Here is a 17,520-nt window from a genome sequence, read left to right on the forward strand (position 1 = left end):
TGGTGAACCATCTTCCTACAGGCCTATATGTCTATTGGACACTATGGGAAAAATGTTGAAGAGAATAATCTACAACATGTTGCTCCCGGCTGTGGAAAGTCTGGGAGGCTTATCAGGCCGACAATTCGGCTTTTGTACGGCCAGATCAACAGTCGAAGCCACCAAACTGGTCAATGGTTAGCTGAAAATGCGATGCACGGAACGGGTGGCGCTGGCAAGTATTCTGCTGTGATCACCGTTGACGTGCTAAAGGCGTTGAACTCTTCCAGTTGGAACCTTGTAAGGAGATCATTGGCAGCGATAGGTGTACCAAGTTACTTAACTGCGCTGTGCACAGCTATTTGACAGGTAGAGTCTCTGATACGATACAAGCAATGGAACCAAAGAATACATTGTCTCCGCGGGTGTTCCACAGGGCTCTGTGCTGAGACCGCTATTGTGGAACATAATTTATAAAGATGTCCTTAATGTCCCAGCTGCCAGCGCACAATAGTGGGTTACGCCGAAGATATAGCGGTGATTGTTTTTGCAAAAGATCTTGCAGATGTGGAACTATATTCATCCGAAGCAATTACTGCTATAAAGAAGTGGCTAAAAGATGCAGGTCTTGCACCCGCGGAAGATAAAACAGAGACGGTGCTTATCATGAAGCGGCGTAAGAAAACCACTGCCCGTGTCAGAATAGGGAAGCATATCATCCCTTCAAAGCCAGCAATTAAATACCTTGGAGTGACGATAGATGCGAGGCTAGACTGGTGAGCTCCATACTGCTTTACGCAGTGCCAATTTAATCAACTCAACTCAAAAGTTGAGCACGGTGTATAGAAAGACCGCTCTAAAAATGTGCTGTAGTTATAGAAGCATCTCGGATGAAGCGGCAGTAGCCGGAATAATGGCGATCGACATTTTGGCCGATGAGATGGCCCGTATCTATGATGGACCAGATCCTTCCTATAATCCACAAATGAAAAACGCCGAAAAGGAGGAATCCTTAAGCAGGGGGCAGCAACGGTGGGAATAAGCGAAAGGCTGGTGGACCAACAGATTGATCCCCAGCATCAAGGTGTGGGAGCAGAGAACGCATGGTGCGATAAACTATGATCTCACACAGTTTCACACGTTACATGGCGGTTACCATTAACACCTCTATAGGTTTAAACTGTACAGCTCACCCAACTGCACCAGCTGCGACGGTATTCCGCAGAACTCGTAGCATGTTTTCTTCCATTTTTCTAGATTGGCTGAGAAAAGGAAGAGCCTAGAGGAGACATTGGGAGGAACACTAGCACCGGAAAATATAATTGGTAAAATGCTTGTATGCGAGGAGAGCTGGAATGCAGTGAACGACATGGTAGGGCGGATTCAGTGCAGATTAAGAGAGGCAGGGGAGGCGAGAAAGGCGTGGTTGCGAATACAATCGATTGGCGAAGGGAGACACTAGAGCCGTATCTACCCCGTGACGAAATGCTTTTTGGTTGGAACTTGGTTTTGGTTCCGCGGGAAAGAGGACAGGAGCTAGGGGGTGGTTTTAGTGGTTAAAATTCCCACACACTGGAACATGTTTACCAGTGTCTTTGGAAGATTTCCAACTCTGGGAAAAAACAGACAGACGGGCAGACAGACAGTAAACCGATTTTAATAAGGTTTTGTTTTACACAAAACCATAAAAATTGGGAAGAACTGTAGTTCTATTACTGTATTGATCCTTAAGCATTTGTAGGAAATCAACTTTGTTTCTATTGGCGCAGTTATGTGTGTGGTTATTTGGAATTGTCTACGGGATTTCCAGAAGGATTTTACTCCCTGATTCTTAACTAAATCCTCCCATGTTTGGTCCAATGCATTCTTCTTTGCATTTTTGACTGCCGCTGCCCATTTTGGCTTGACATGTAGTAAATGAAAAAAGTTTATCCAGTTTGGCATCTGCCTAAATCTTTCATATGCGCTTTGTTTTGCTTTAAAGAAAATATCTATCTTTATTCCACCATGCCATGAGATGCAATTTTGAAATTCCTTAGTCAAATTGTCCATATCCTCTTGAGGTTCAATGTTTAAGATTGGACTATGTAGTTAACTAGTTAACGAGACGCATTTTTGTAGTTTGCTGTGGTTTGAATAGGCGGACTCTTAATTAGAATAGGCAAGTGGTGACTATCTGTGAGCGAATAATCAGCCATATCCCATGACCACTCAGATGAGCCAGAGTTAGAAATGGGCACATCTAACTCTGATCCTCTGTTATTTGTGTTTTTATTTGCATGTAAGTATGTGATTTTCCCTTTATTCAGCAACGCAGCAATTTTGCGTTTTATGGTAAATTATTTCTTTCCCATATCACAGGAATCAGTTGCTCATACTATACCAGATGGCGAAGAAAAAGCACTTATTAGACGCATTGATAATACAGTGTTACAGAATATCACAAGACGGAGTGATCTACCTACAAATGCAGAACGGGTGATGCAGGCAATTTGTGGTACGAGGGAAAAAGTGAGTGCGTTCACATAAATTTACTATAGTTTGTCGTCATTGACACAAATTCCATCATTCTGATTTTTCCCAAAGCAACGTCTTTGTTTTATGTCGGACTGACCCATTTCTCTTTTAACAGTCTTTGATTTCATGTTTGAAGATTCCCTAAAGTCAAATGATGTAGAGAAATTAATTTTGTCGCATATCGTTGTCAGACCCTCAAATATATCGTTGCAGTTACCTGCTTTTACTCGCCTTGTGAGCAACATAAACAGAAAACTAGCTCTTCGGAGAAGCGGCTACGTAGTACGTGGGGGCAACGCAATTCTTTTCACATATCATTGATGAGTCTAAGCGCTGATAGCCTACGAGTAGCTCGTCTAAATTTTCTTTGTTTATAGAAATCACAAACTTATTCAAAAAACTGATTTAATTATAAACCTGAGTACAAACGACTACTGATCTTTCTTGTGCTTGTTGCTTTCCTTATTTTGGTCTTTACACTTCCTTCCAAAAAGCAAATGAACAACCTTCCTAAAAACAAACGCTAAAGTTTTAAACATAACATAGAATAAAACGAATAAAAACGCAAACACATCGAGCCCATACAATTGTATGAAGTTCATATGTACAGCTGGACTCTGCATATGCTTGGCACCTCTATGTCTAATAACGTATTCTATCCAATATGCGGCTGTGTCTCTGGCGCTCATAGGCCTATCTCGATAAATTCGAGAAAACTCCTGAACCTTGTTTCTGTACGTTGGATTATATAGGACTTCCTCAACGATGGATTTAAACTTCTCAGCAGTAATTTCTTCTTTTCCCAAGCTAAGACCGTATCCAGCCTTCTGTACTCCGTCCATGTTCGAAAACTGATCAGCGAAAAGGGGGATGCCAACCATCGGCACTCCGTGATATTCTGATTCAACTACGCTGCCATGTCCGCCGTGAGTTATGAAAAGTCTGATGTTGGGATGAGCCAGAATATCATCTTGAGGAAGCCACTTTTTGAATAGAATGTTAGCTGCGTTGCCAGGTGGTGTGTCTTCCTCCCATTTCCAGATAACGCGTTGCTTTAGTTCAGAAAGGACATTGTAGAGAATTTTGATTGTTTCCGAATTCATGTCAGCGCTGCGTGCATTAGAACCAAGACTGAAATATACTGCTCCATCTTTAGAAGCACCATCCAAGAAGTCCTTAATATCCTGTTGAAAAAGTTTAAGAGATATTAATTAAAAATTTCAACTTTATTATTCAACGGGAACTAAAATGCTAATTAGTTTTTTTGTTATATTCATAAAAACATGTTGACCCTTGAGTGCAATCTAGACTTCAGAAGAAAAGCCACTAAAATTTCACAACATTTTACGAACAAACTAAGTAAAACTCCCTAAAAACGCTTTGAGAATGCAAACTAATTTGCATAAGTGTAAAATAGAGATATGGAAAACGTAATGTTTCTTGCAATCCCATCTAACTATGTGGTAGCGAAATGCTGTAAACAAATAGTAAAGCTGAAATAGACAAGGTAAAAAAAGCAATTATATAAGTATAATTATTCAGTGGCTTCTCACTGGATCTGTTTAGTTCAACTATCAGATTTTGCCTGATGAATTATTCCTATATAAGGGTACTTTGCACAATGCAAAGTTTAATTATGCTAAGTGAACCAGACAAAGTTAAACCATGTAATTTTAACCACGCAGAGCGAACAATTGAAAGTTCACATCAATATACTCGTATGTAGGATATTTAAGACCAAATGCCAATTATAAGTATTCTTCATAACTCATATCGGTATGTAGCTGATAACAACTGGACACTTCAAATGGCCGGAAATGCCCAACTTGGAACTGCTGTAAACCTACTTGAAAATATATTATTATTCCGTCATGAGTTTTCTCTTTACCGGCCAATGTAAGTTTGTATTTGCTTGCATCATTGTAATGTCCGCTGCTTCATTAATTATCCTGATCACTCTTTAGAGGAACTTTTAAAGCATCATCTAGATTGTTATAGACCCTTATGACCCTTTTAATCTAGAATGGGATTTTCAAAATAATGTATTTGCATTTTAGCAACAAAGCAAGTAAAACCGGTCCCCGCTTGCTAAGTCATAAACATGTGAACAAAAAGGTCTAGGAGTTAGTGCTATAAAAATGTCACCGCTACCAAATCAATGATCATCAGTGTCTTCAATTGCTTTTATTGTCATCGACCTTCATTATCATTAATACTGGTATGTACGAGTACATATGTACATTGCCATACTAAAAATGAGTTTCCACATTAACGTATATTATGCACAGCTTACTAAAGATTAAATTGAAATTCAACTACTGAAATCAATAAAGAATTCATGCTCATAAGTTTACATTTGCATATATGTATCTCTCATATCTCCGTCGACTTGTTGACTAATACTCAAAGATTGAATAAGAAATAAAAGAAATACAATTCTTTGATTATAAGCTTTCGTACAACACCTTGTCACCATAAATTAAGTAAGTTTCCAGACGGTCAACGGGTAGTATAAGCCCAAGAGCGAAAACGTGGGTTGGTATCCACAATCGCGCACAAAACACCTGCCCATCAGTACCTATACCTACCTCCACGTGGTGATCGTTGGGAGTTCTATAACAGGGAGTTCTTCGGACGGAGAATGATGCAAGCGAGTTCCCTGGGCCTAAAAAGAGGCAAAATTATTGCAACTGACGTTTTAGATTAGGAATTGGTGAGGTCGTCCGGATAGCTGAGTGGTTAGAGCACAAGGCGGTCGTACGGAAGGTCGCGGTTCAAATCGCACTGGTGGGATTTGTATCGTGGTTTGACGTCGGATACCAGTTGATTCAGCTGTGAATGAGTTCCTGAGTCAAATCAGGGTAATAATCTCGGGTGAGCGCAATGCTGACCACATTGTCTCCTACAGTATACTGTAGTCCAACGTTACGGTCTTGAATGAAGTGCTCTAACACACTAACCTAATCCAACTGGATTGTTGCGCCAACGATTATTATTATTATCGGTGAGGTCAACAACCACACCTGGTGAATTGCATGTTACAAAGCCAAGATATGCGCTGGACAGGGACCCGTTTCCTGATAAACCCACTACACCATAACCACCCAGTGAACCTTTCTTAGTCGGCCAAAAATAAAACCTGCTACATGGCATGGTACTCAGAAGATTAGTAAATGATCTAACAACCACCTGAAGAACGTTACTATTGGTACGGCTGCAAGCATATTTGATACCAGTCGCAAGAAAAGTCAGAATGATATTTTAGCAATAAATCAGCAGGGTGAAACCATGTATACTTCGATTATCATGCTGCCAAAGCTTACGAATCATAAGTCGTTAGAAACCAAAGGAATTATATCCGAACCGGGTGGCAATCAACTAAAACAAGCGGCTCGTCAACTTTTATTCGAGATTTTGGGACAGCGACTCAATGTCTCATGACTGGCTACGTGACATTGTCTGCCCCATACACTAAAACGTCTAACAATTATACAGGTACGTTGCTAAGTACCGTCTGTACGGTATTCTCCGTTATCTTCCTGAGCCGAATAACCCAATAGGCTAATAAAATTACCAGTCCATAACGAAAAGGCTTTATTCCAGGCTAATCGGCAACAGATCAATTTTTGCGGCATTCAACGGAAAAACTATTGGAATATGGTCATAAGCTATACCATGTTTCCAACAACTTCTAGGCCTCCCACGGCAGTGTGGCCCGTGTAAAACTGTACATGAGAGCTTAGTGATCAAAATCTGACACGGGGGAACGCCTTATCCTGCATCCTTTTTAATCTGGTCATAAAAAAAGTAACCCGTGATGCTGTTAGTTTTTCTGGGAGATGCACTATCTTCTTAAACTCCAGCCAACAGCTAGCCTTTTCCGACAATATTAGACTAAAAACAATACAAGAGAAGCACTTTGAAACCGTTCATAATATCTCCTACCTAGAGCGAAAATCAGAATCAATAACGGATATAACGACAATTTCCATGAAAAATTACGGGTGTGAGAGAAAAAACCATCGAAAAACGGTTGGTCCTATAGAGAAAGATTGCGTAGCCACTATAACGATAAAGTTTATGAATGCTACTACGTCTGGTTATTGGTTAAAATTTGGCTCAGTAGGTTGCGGTGGGCAATCGCATTATCCGAATGAACGAAAATGGTCTAGTCCGGAAAGTCTATAGGGACAACACCTATTGTAGAAAAAGAATACGTTCAGAGTCTGCGTGGGATGGAGTGATGGCATAGGACACCCGATAGCTATTATTGATGTTGAATTGGTAAACCTCGGCCAAAAACTAGGCTATCTGGAGCGCCTTACCAAGGCAAGCCTAGACCGGATACTTATTATTGCGTCATTGATGATGATTTTGTTTCGATGGTGAGAATGCGCGACTAACTATGGTGATAAAGAGTCATAGACTTCGAATTCGCACGAGATTTTGAGAAATCAAATTGCGGGCGAGGCACGGATTCTTAAGACCTCATTAGATTCATGTTTTTCTATGGAGAAATCTGCGGAGGATATGCTCTCCACTTCAGTGGAAACCTTGCATCCAGTGTATACGGACACTTCAGTCGCAAAGGAGGGGGGATTAAAGACTAAATCTTGTCTGCCAGAACCTTCCGCGTCTAACTGGAAACGCGAAAGAAATGGAAGCTGGTGATGTGGATGCAATGGATATAAACCGGTATTTCAAAGCAGATCCATGATTCCTGAACACCGTGAACCTGGGAAGGCTCCCAACTGATTACAGCGAATGGTACTATAAAAGAAGGCGAATCTTCCTAGAAATGAGAACATAGGTGTCGCTACACCACCAAGCGAGATATCCAGGGAAATCGGACGTATGAAAGCGGACCTTTCAGCAAAAGACGGGGTAACCTGGTAACCCCGGTTACATCCACACTGGACGCAGCAAACGTTAGCGTCGGCTTTCATATTGGACTACACTTATGTCTCCCAACATAAAGATTAATCCGAAAAACTCTTCTTACCTACTGGCAGCAAAACTGGTAAGATTGCAGAACTGCCCTTATATACATATTTCTGATACAAGAGCCATGGGTTTATTTTAACAAAATCGTTGATATTGGATCAGTTCACGTTTAAAAACGGGACAAATTAAAGCAGCAGATCCTCCAAGTTGGGGGTTGGGTTTGGCTGACAACCCTACACGGAAAACCAAAGTTATGCTGTTTCCTAGAGAAGAGTCACTGCACCATATATTATAGTGGCCATTTAGTAAATCATATGCTCGGAGTAGATATTACTTAGTCAGCCAAAAAAAAAACCTGGTGTTATCGGCATTCGCGACATTCACGAACGGCGTTGCATTCTATGCTTGCGAGGCAAATTTAGAACCAAAGGCCTTATTAACGTTCACACCTCTACAGAGGAGACTGCAGAGTCGGAGAAGAATATGTTCTACGAGGCAGTACCTCGATGATTGTCAAAACATATAGGGGGGCCAATATAGACTCGGATCACTATCTGGTCGGCATGGTGTTCCGCGATGGACCAAGAGCACTACCTAGAAACTCGTCTGACAATCAGATGAGAGTTAGCATTGAAGCCATCCACAGCACATCCCTCTGCAACACCTATAAGAGGGAAATAGATGCCGTAATAACAATCAACAGAGATCCTAGAGATCAAGCATCAAAAAATGATCTTCACAACTACCTGAAGAACGTTATCATGAATACGGCAACAAGCATACTGGGCCCCAGTCGTAAAAAGAGTCTGAACGGCTGGCTCGACGATGAATGTAAGCTAGCAATGGAACGGAAGAATGATGTATACCGAGTGATGTTGCATTCGCCCAGAACGCGGGCACTCGCAGAGGGCTATCACGAACTCCGGGGAGCGGAGAAGCGACTTCATAGACGAAAAAAGGAAGGAGATCCAACAGGTCTGAGTATAGGGAGCAACCGCACCAGGGGCGGAAGCTTTACTAACAAGACAGCGGGATGAAGCCTTATACACCTCGATGCTCATCCTGCGAGAGCAAGAGGGAAATCTGATTTCCGACAGAATGGGCATATTGGAGCGATGGGTTGAGTATTTTGATGAACTGCTCAACAACCAAAACATCGGCGAGTTGGAGGACCCGCCAACTGAAGACGGCCGACAAATACTGCCAGTACCAAATATAGAAGAAACAGTCCGTGCAATTAATTCATCGGCTTAAAAATCATAAGTAGGCAGGAGCCGATGGAATTACAGCCGAATTGATTAAATATTGAAGCGCCCAATTACACCAAGCGGTTTGTCAACTTATGCTCAAAGTGTGCGAAAGCGAATCAATGCCTGACGATTGGCAACGAGGCATTATCTGTACCGCTCGGATGACTTTTCAAAAGAGGGTTCATTTTCCCCCATGCCCGAACCGGAACCGGCAATTGGAGTATTAGCAACATTGGCTAATGCTGCTATTAATGTCTGGCCATAACCTTCTGTGTTGCTAGATACACCAAACTATTTTTATCAGAACCAAACAAACATACTGCAGGGTTTGACCTATCGAAAAGCAGGTAGAGTTGCAGGAGTATTATGAATATTCTAACTGGGTGTAATTCACTAACTAGGCACATGTTTAGAATAGGGATTCTTCTATATAGTAATTGCCTTTCCTGAGCTTTTAGTGCTAATGTTCTCTAGCAGCGGCGAGTAGCATCATCTCCTGCATTGCATAAACGAATCCATGATATTCCGTTACACGGGAGAATCGGGTACAATTGACTACTAGGGCTTGAGTGCTGAAGAACTTCGCTTCTCCCCTACCTCATACACATACACACACAGTTCTTATTTATAAAAGGTGTGAAAGATAATGAATGAACCAATCCAACGTCGGAATTGAAAATCTCGGAGGTACAATGAATAAAAGATGGATAAAAAAATAAGGACAGCACCTGCAGTAAGAATTCTTAAGCTTTTGAGACGGAGCAATATTTGTCCAGCAGGTGACAAACATATCGCGATGACATTGTAATAGTGTTAACAGAGAAAACGTTAAGAGCACACTTGACATAGGGGTAGGTAGGACAGCATTGATTCCATATGGTGCAGAATTGTAATGTTGAAAAAAAATTCACCAAGTTGAAAGCCAATAGGTCGATGCTTCATATGAAAGGTTCTGTGCATCACTTATATGAGAATATTTGGGAGCACGACTGTTCTATCTGAACGTAGTGCATAATATATATCCATTCAGTATATCAGAATATTCTCTTTAGCATGATATTGACGTTTTATGTCATGGGTTCCAGTAAATTTACTATAAAAAGGCAACTTTGTCATGTCATCATGCTCCATATTGTGGCCTATATTGCTCAACAAATTCATAATTCTATAATAGGATAACCTTGATAAGGGTTTCAAGCCAATTGAGGATATGAGCCCTAGATATCAGGAAGAAACCCCGTAGTTTTTTCATATTTTTTGGGTAATTAGTTTCTGACGGTGTGCATTTGATGCATAACTATACTCTTTTGTTCCCTACTCCCCTCACTCTATAACTTTTTCTAAAACTTTGCATTATAAAGTGCAAACAAAGAGCTTTCATGTAATACCTTACATGACTCCACTGGAAGGAACAAAAAAATTACACACTGTTTTGCATGTATACATGCATGAGGACCAGAGAAGACTACATAGGTAGGGTTTGGATAATATTTGCTCTGCCGAGTTCTCAAACTTACTTGACAACTTCTTAGTACCTAAGTAGATTTGCTCTTTGCTGGGAGTACAAAATTCCAATAGATACGTAGACACATGTGGAATTCAATACCTAAAATAAAGTTGGACCGAATACAAACAAATCATCATCATTTATTCGGGAACAGAATAATTTAGACCAACTTACGTCTGGTAACGGTTCAGTATCCGGTTTGATTTGAATTCCTCCGATTTCAACAATTGCTGGAACATTTGGCCTCACCACACCATTAGTAAAATGATAGTTAGATAGCACAAGCGAAACATTTTTAAGAGCCTCCTCGTACGGTGGATACGTTTCGGATGGAAAATTATAACTACGATGAAAACGTCCATTATATTTTCCGAATATTTTTCGAAAGAATATTGACCTTACTCGTAAAACCGCTTCGATTTGTAATCAATAAAGGAAAACACCCCCATGTCCATGATCACTGCCAGGAGCAAGTTTTTAATTCGTCCTAGAAAATCAAGTGGCTGGGACAGTCCCAATACCATATGCGGAACATATGTAGTTTCCAATGGATTGCCGACCATATCATTTAATTGGTTCATTGGCCGATGCATGAAGCTAATAACAACCGGGCATTTGAAATGCATACCGACACCGATTTGAAATGAATTGAAGAAATAACCGAAAACAACTAAGTCGAAGGACTCCTCAGCCATTAGTCGCTTCATTTGGGGATCATGTAAGGACGCGTTGTTATACTGCAACATGAAGTCCGTTGTCCCCATCAAGGTGCCGAGAAACCCAAATGCTCCCTTTGCTTTTTTCATTATTCCCGTAATAAATTCCTTGGGAGGCTCCGGGGCTTTCAATTGTAAATGACGAAATGTTTTTTTCGAATTTTCCAATGGTAATGTGGTGACTATTGTGACATTGTGTCCTCTATTGATTAATTCTTGCATCACTGATCTGTGGACCATTAGATGGGATTTGCTGAAGGTTATGAAATAGCCCAGAATATTTGCGGATTCGCTGATTCCGATGAAAAGCGTGAATCCCACCAATATAGTCGACAAAGCCGCGAATTTCATTTCCACTTAGAATAAGACAAACAACACCCGACTGGAATGAAGGAACACCGAGAACTGCAGACTAATTAATGTAGACACGACTGCTACGTCGATTGAATAAATAATTGTGTAATAACATATAATAATGAAGAGTAGTAAATGTTGGTATCAACAGAGAAATAAATTGTTTGCAAACGGACGTTAGCACAGATGTGCTCAAAGATAATTTTCAACGAGCTTCTAATCTGTAGGAATAACATTCAATGATTTTTAAGTTCACTGTTTAACCTCCACTACTATTACTATTGAAGCGTTATGCATAGTATACGCACTGTAAATATATACATTCATCGCTTCTTGGCACTGTTCGTTCCATGCATTTGGTTTCTTAAATGCAGTTCGTAGCTTTTGATCGAGTAAAAGCTTGAAATAAAATAAATATATATAAAATAACAATAGAACGAGATTCATTAAGAATAGCGCTTCTCCGAGTGTGTAGTATAAAGCTCTCAGGGCGTAATTAATTTCACAATACTTCGCTGTCAACAAGAGATGCAAACTCTTGAAGACTCTGAGATCTGATCACCAAATTCAGGAGAGTGTATGGTTCTCATCTTTGCCGAAGCAGCTAAACAAAGCCGACGGTGACGTACCCAGTCATAAACGAGTATTGCTATTTTGGTACGGTATCACTTCACTTTTCATTTTCCACTGTTAACCTCTGGTTTCAATTGGTAGCAGTTTGTGATATTTTCTGACTTCTTTTGACCGTTTTGAGCAGCACATCTTTGCGGACGGTTATTTTTCATCTATTTAATAATAACTTGGTGATACCGCGGCAGGATGAACAAAGTTTGCTTCTTTTCTCCAATGTAAAGTGTTTGGGTGTCATCCTGGATCCAAAACTACATTGGAGGTTACACATAGAACTATGGGTTAAAAAGCCCTACATAGGCTGCTATGCCTGCAAGAGAACCTTTGCAAAGACACGGGGTCTCCCGCCGAGGATGGTTCTCTGGATGTACACAGCTGTGGTGCGTCCAATCCTAACGTACTGCTCCACTGTATGATGGCAGGCTTTGTGGAAAAGGTACAATAAAACAAAGCTTAATCGGATTTAAAGCCCCGCGTGTGGAGGTGCTACGGAAGCTCTGCAGTCCTGCCCGGAAGGCGCCCTCAATGTGCTCCTTCATCTCCTCTTCCTAGACCTCCACAATTAATAAAATATGTTAGCCCGGATGCTGGGAAGCGAAGTCCTGCGGCCATAGTAACATCCTAGACGAAGTATCTCGAGAAACATGCGTATTCCCTACGCGCTATGCCACAAAGTGGAAGACCGACGGCGATTTGGAAGGCAATGACACAGTATTCTTCACTGACGGATCAAAGATGGTCTGTGGAGTCGATGCGGGAGTTTTCTTGAATACACACAGCATATTCAAGTCGTATGATCTCCTATATTTTGCCAGTGTATTCTAAGCGGAAGTACTGGCTATACTGGAAGCCTGTCGATGTCTGCCGCATGATACAAGCCCCAAGCATAACATAGCCATGATTACCGACAGCCAAGTGACCATTAAGGCTTTGTACTCACCAACGACATCCTCCACGCTGGTGGGGCAAGCAGCAGCTCAGGCACTTCCTTTGCGATTGCCCAGCTCTAGGTAGAGTCAGGCTACGGGCACTAGGTAAACCCTTCTTTGGGAACCTGAGAGAGATTTCTCGCTGATGAGCGGCTGAGCTGCTTTTCTTCGTGAATGCTACGGGCTGGCTCTGAAGATTTGAGCCGGCTAGAATCTGCCTCCTTCCTCTCATAACAACAGTCATGGTCTTAGCATCAAAACGACGCACCAAAGCGCAAGTTGGGTTCCTTCTAGCAGCCACTGACACCTACCTGCCTACCGGTAAGGTTAATCTGCAGTACACAGAAATATTAAAAAATGTCAATGCTAGCCCGACCTAAATGGTCTAGGTGGAAATGTAAGCAAAATCCGAAGGATCCTCAAGAGCGATCTCATGTTTGAGCTGAAAAAATCCAGCTTGGACAAAACTGATTGCTTTCATAGCCAAATTAAGAACTCATTTGAAGAAAATATCACGGTACGGACCCAACAACATGAGAGCTATATACAGTGCCACGATTCCCGCGAAGTAACATCCAGAGGAAAAATTTGCAGCGCATTGAAATACGAATTTAAATTGGAGGAACTTGGTGAAGAATCCATTGTGAATCTGAGGGAAACCAATGGTAGAACTCAAGCGGCCACAATGCGAGTACCAGTGGGCAAATTTCGTGAAAGGGGAGCTTTAAGGGCCTCATGTTTAGACGCTTTGCGTAGGTACACAACAAGGGCCGGTCCGGTCGATACAGAAGTTGCGGGGGGAGTTATATGTATATTGCCAAGGAATGCAAATGCCTATTGTGCGAACATTTGAAGGGATGGTATAACCAGCATTCAGGAAAGCGTTGACTACAATGAAAAATTGAGGTTCATTTAAATGCATTGGCCCTAGAATGGGGAAGCAGTGAGAATAACGCAAAGGACCGAAGTTGATTGGAGGCTTTTGCCTAGTTGGATATTATTCCGGCCAGCAAAGGTAATGTATGCATCTTTCGAAAAGGAAGGTCTGCATTTACCTGACCTTCGTGAGCCCAGCACTGACGCGTTCTTTAATTTAGCAGGTTAGTGAGTTCTAGCCCACAATGATCTCCAGGTAACTGCCTTCGAACTAATTAGGCAGCCACACGGTACGCAAATAACATACCCAAAGCCGAAAGGGACATGGATGAGCAGACCTTCATCAAAGTGTGACTGGACCAACTAACCAAGGCGCACGGAAAAAGCTCTTCATGTCACACAATCTGTTTCTAAGGCATGTGACGCGTCCATGCCTAGATCCCATCCACATCTGGACCTGAACAAATCGGAATATCGCAAGTTTGCGCTTCGGGTATAAAGGTTTTGTGTTCATCTTATCTTCTTCCGTATATAGTTACAAATCCAACGTAATCCCTCATATTTTTCCAAACTATATAACATACGTACATATTACAGCCATAGATATTATCCTCACCCTAAACAAACAAACTGCATATTTCCGAATACTGTACATATGTATCCACGCATATAAATTGATCGTAGCCATATTTCCGATGTACTTTGTGCACCAAGGCGCATATGTAAATAGCTAAAAACATAAAAGAAAATAATTCTTTCAGACCCCATTCATATGAACTTACTTCGTTGTGGTATTGACGAATTGATATGGGATGAGGACATCATACTCGCTGTAGAATGCACGAAATTAGCAAAAAATGGCAAAGTTTCACCCCCATAACTTTTTCAATAATAGTTGAACTTTCTGCAAATTTGACCAAATTGTGCAGTATGTGATCCTTTAAACCCATGCAAAATACTCCTGGGATGGGCATAAGGGGGGGCTGCCGGATAAATTTCTAAAATGTGGAAATATACTATTATTAACTTTATTTGTGCAGATACCGGAACCGGATGTATTTTGAGGCGTAGATTTCGTAGAGATGCACCACTGTGATTTTTTTGAAATTTTTCGGGTGGATGGTCTTATTTTGAGCCCTAACTCCCCTATGTTTCACCCGATATCAAATATCGAACCGTTTTAGAAAAGTACTAATTGAACCCTTTCGTCTGATACCCGAAATGGCACATTTTATGAAAAAAAAAATTTGCACCCTCCATTCACATGTATGGCGGGGGAGCCCCCTTAAACTTAACACAAAACGGCGTCATGTAAAGGGAACAATAGATCAGATGACCCTACCAATTTCCGTGACAATCGGTCTAGCCATTTCCGAATAAATTGAGGGTGACAGACAGACAGACGGACGGACAGATATTGATTCGATTCTAATAAGGTTTTGTTTCGCACAAAACCTTAAAAATGCGTTCAGTTCGGCCAGTTGAAGCCATATACAGAAGTCTCGACAATTGGTGTATCCAACAATCTCGCTCCCATTTTGGACACCTTCTGCCGTAAAAGGACGCTCAGGTTTAAAACCGATGATGGACCTCAGGAGTACGTTATCTTCGCACTGTGCTTCCGGTTTCAGATTTATTTATTACTGGATTTATTTGCTGCACCCACTTAAGCTCATCGTAGGAACCTTGACTTCAGACCAGGTTCAACACTTTTTTCATAGGCATTCCCGAATTATCCCTCTAATATTTTGCCATTGTAAAGTACTAATCGAAGCACTTTATTTGGCGCATCGTACGGTTAGATTCGAAGGAAAAAATTTTACATCTCCTCATTTATCTGAGAACCCCCCACAATTAAACAAAGAATCATTCCTTTTACTATATATGTGAGATATCATATGTCCACAAAACTTTATCTGAATAGGGGCAGCAATTTTCAATAAAAGGGCGAGCAGACATTCGCACAAACAGGCCATAAACCAAACTTAATGAAATTTTGTTTTGATATAAAACCTTAAAAATTAAATAAGCACCTAATTCGGTTGACCCTGTTCTCTAAACCTTACACCTTCCGTTGAAGTTAACTATTGAACTGTGACTCACTTTTGGTAGCTCTTCTGGTTTCGGCTTCACTTGAATTCCTGCAACTTCTACAATGGCCGGAACATCTGGCCTTATGACACCTTCTGAGAAATGGCTAATGGTCAAAACGAGTGAAACGTTCTTCAGCATCTCTTCATAGGATGGAAATTTTTCCGGGGGGAAATTATAGCTATATCAAATTATATGTATGTATATATTTATTGAAGTAATAAAGTTGAATTATAAAGTATACACTTACTTATATAGCAACTCCATCCTATAATCAATGTAGGACGCAAAGCCTTTGTCAATCGCCAAAGAAACTATTACATTTTTGACCCGTTCAAAGAAACTGAGTGGCTGATTTAACCCCGAGCGCATATGAGGAACGTAAAATACTTCCGTAGGATTTCCAACGAAATCATTAATTAAATTTTGAGCTCTTTGCGTTAAACTCAAGACAACAGGACACTTAAAACTGGCAGCAACGCCTAGTTGGAAAAGATTGAGAAAGAAACCCAAAATGACCAAATCAAATTTTTCCTCGGCCATAAGACGCTTCATTCTTGGGTCTTGCAAAGTTAAATTGCTGTGCTGGGAACCGAAGTCAATGGCACTTTTCATTGCAGTCAAACCGCCTAGAAATCCTTTCGTATCCTTGATCATCCCCGACATGAACTCTTTCGGTAATGGCGGCACATCCAATTGTATATGACGGTACCGTTTATCGATATTTTCTAAAGGTAATGTTGTAACGATCGTGACGTCGTGACCTCTGTCAATTAACGGTTGCATGACGGATTTATGAATAATAAGATGAGATTTACTAAATGTTGTGAACAGTCCGAGAATCTTAGCTGACTCGCATACGGCGATCAGTGACATTAGGGTTATTAAAATCAAAAAACGACACATCTTTACTGCGGAACTGCCGAAAAATATTTGATTACTCGGGCGCTATGTAGAAACTGAATGTGTATTTCGCGTTGCGGTAAAATATTACACCATGCTAGTATCTAAGTATCTATGGTTCAATCGAGATAGCGTTGCGTGGCTAAGCTAGCTACTATACAATCTATGTACGTGCCTACACTCCGTGATAGTAAAAAAGTTACATTTCTTTGTCAAATTGTTATCAAGACGAAACCCCCTGAAGCGTTGGAAGGTAAAGTTCAATGAATACAGTTATGGCAGTTAGGTCTAGAATTATAGTAGAGTCACTAGGACACTGAAAACGTACAAACTCCGGGATTTAGAATTTAATGAATAAATAGAGGATGTGTACTACCTGGTAAACAGTTCCCAAGAAAATGCGTCCAAAGTAGTTAGAAACAACGTGTAACAACCCTCGGCAAAATGCTAGGGCGCCCACCTCAGTCGATATGACACGACGGGTGCCGGTCCTGTTGGCAAGGGTTCTTGACGCATGGATGGCATCAGAACGTCAAAAAGTTAGTCCGAGCAAAACAAATACATGTCGTTAAATATTAGCACACTAACTGGAAAGACCGAGGAACTCGCAAGAGCCCTAAGGAAAAGACCCATTGATACCTGCGCTTTGTAAGCAACAGCCAAAAGCTGCGACTTAGAACGCGAACGTGGTAGAAATGGCTATTAAATTCTCTCTATTGGGGTAGCCCACACACTCAACACAGTATTGGCATTGCCAGCTTAGAGGGTTTCCATAATGCCATCAAAAAAGTCGGACGATTTGATGACCGGATAATGAAGCTAAC

General features: G+C 41.1%; 1 protein-coding gene across 2 annotated transcripts; it reads right to left on the reverse strand.

Annotated features, from left to right (window-relative positions):
• Positions 1–2,884: 2,884 nt before the first annotated feature.
• On the reverse strand, positions 2,885–16,762 carry LOC119661741 (UDP-glycosyltransferase UGT4-like). 2 transcript variants are annotated; one of them, XM_038071207.1, is made up of 3 exons: positions 16,044–16,762; positions 15,806–15,974; positions 2,885–3,680 (listed from the first exon to the last, which is right to left on the reverse strand). In XM_038071207.1, the coding sequence occupies exons 1-3, from the start codon at positions 16,697–16,699 to the stop codon at positions 2,928–2,930; spliced, it is 1,578 nt and encodes a 525-aa protein (XP_037927135.1). In that variant the 5' UTR covers positions 16,700–16,762; the 3' UTR covers positions 2,885–2,927. The 2 variants fall into 2 exon arrangements, with proteins under 2 accessions (XP_037927135.1, XP_037927134.1); XM_038071206.1 differs by lacking the exons at positions 15,806–15,974; positions 16,044–16,762 and adding exons at positions 10,372–10,540; positions 10,600–11,509.
• Positions 16,763–17,520: the final 758 nt, after the last annotated feature.

This window comes from Hermetia illucens, chromosome 1, assembly GCF_905115235.1.
Source record: "Hermetia illucens chromosome 1, iHerIll2.2.curated.20191125, whole genome shotgun sequence".
Lineage (NCBI taxonomy): Eukaryota > Metazoa > Arthropoda > Insecta > Diptera > Stratiomyidae > Hermetia > Hermetia illucens.

What these genes read in the sequence shown, in the direction of transcription:
- LOC119661741 (XM_038071206.1), bottom strand. Translation starts at nt 11,264, where the DNA reads ATGAAATTCGCGGCTTTGTCGACTATATTGGTGGGATTCACGCTTTTC. An exon ending in AAATCGAAGCGGTTTTACGA is followed by an intron (nt 10,541 to 10,599) that starts GTAAGGTCAATA and finishes TTTTCATCGTAG; the next exon opens with TTATAATTTTCCATCCGAAA. An exon ending in ATACTGAACCGTTACCAGAC is followed by an intron (nt 3,681 to 10,371) that starts GTAAGTTGGTCT and finishes CTTTTTCAACAG; the next exon opens with GATATTAAGGACTTCTTGGA.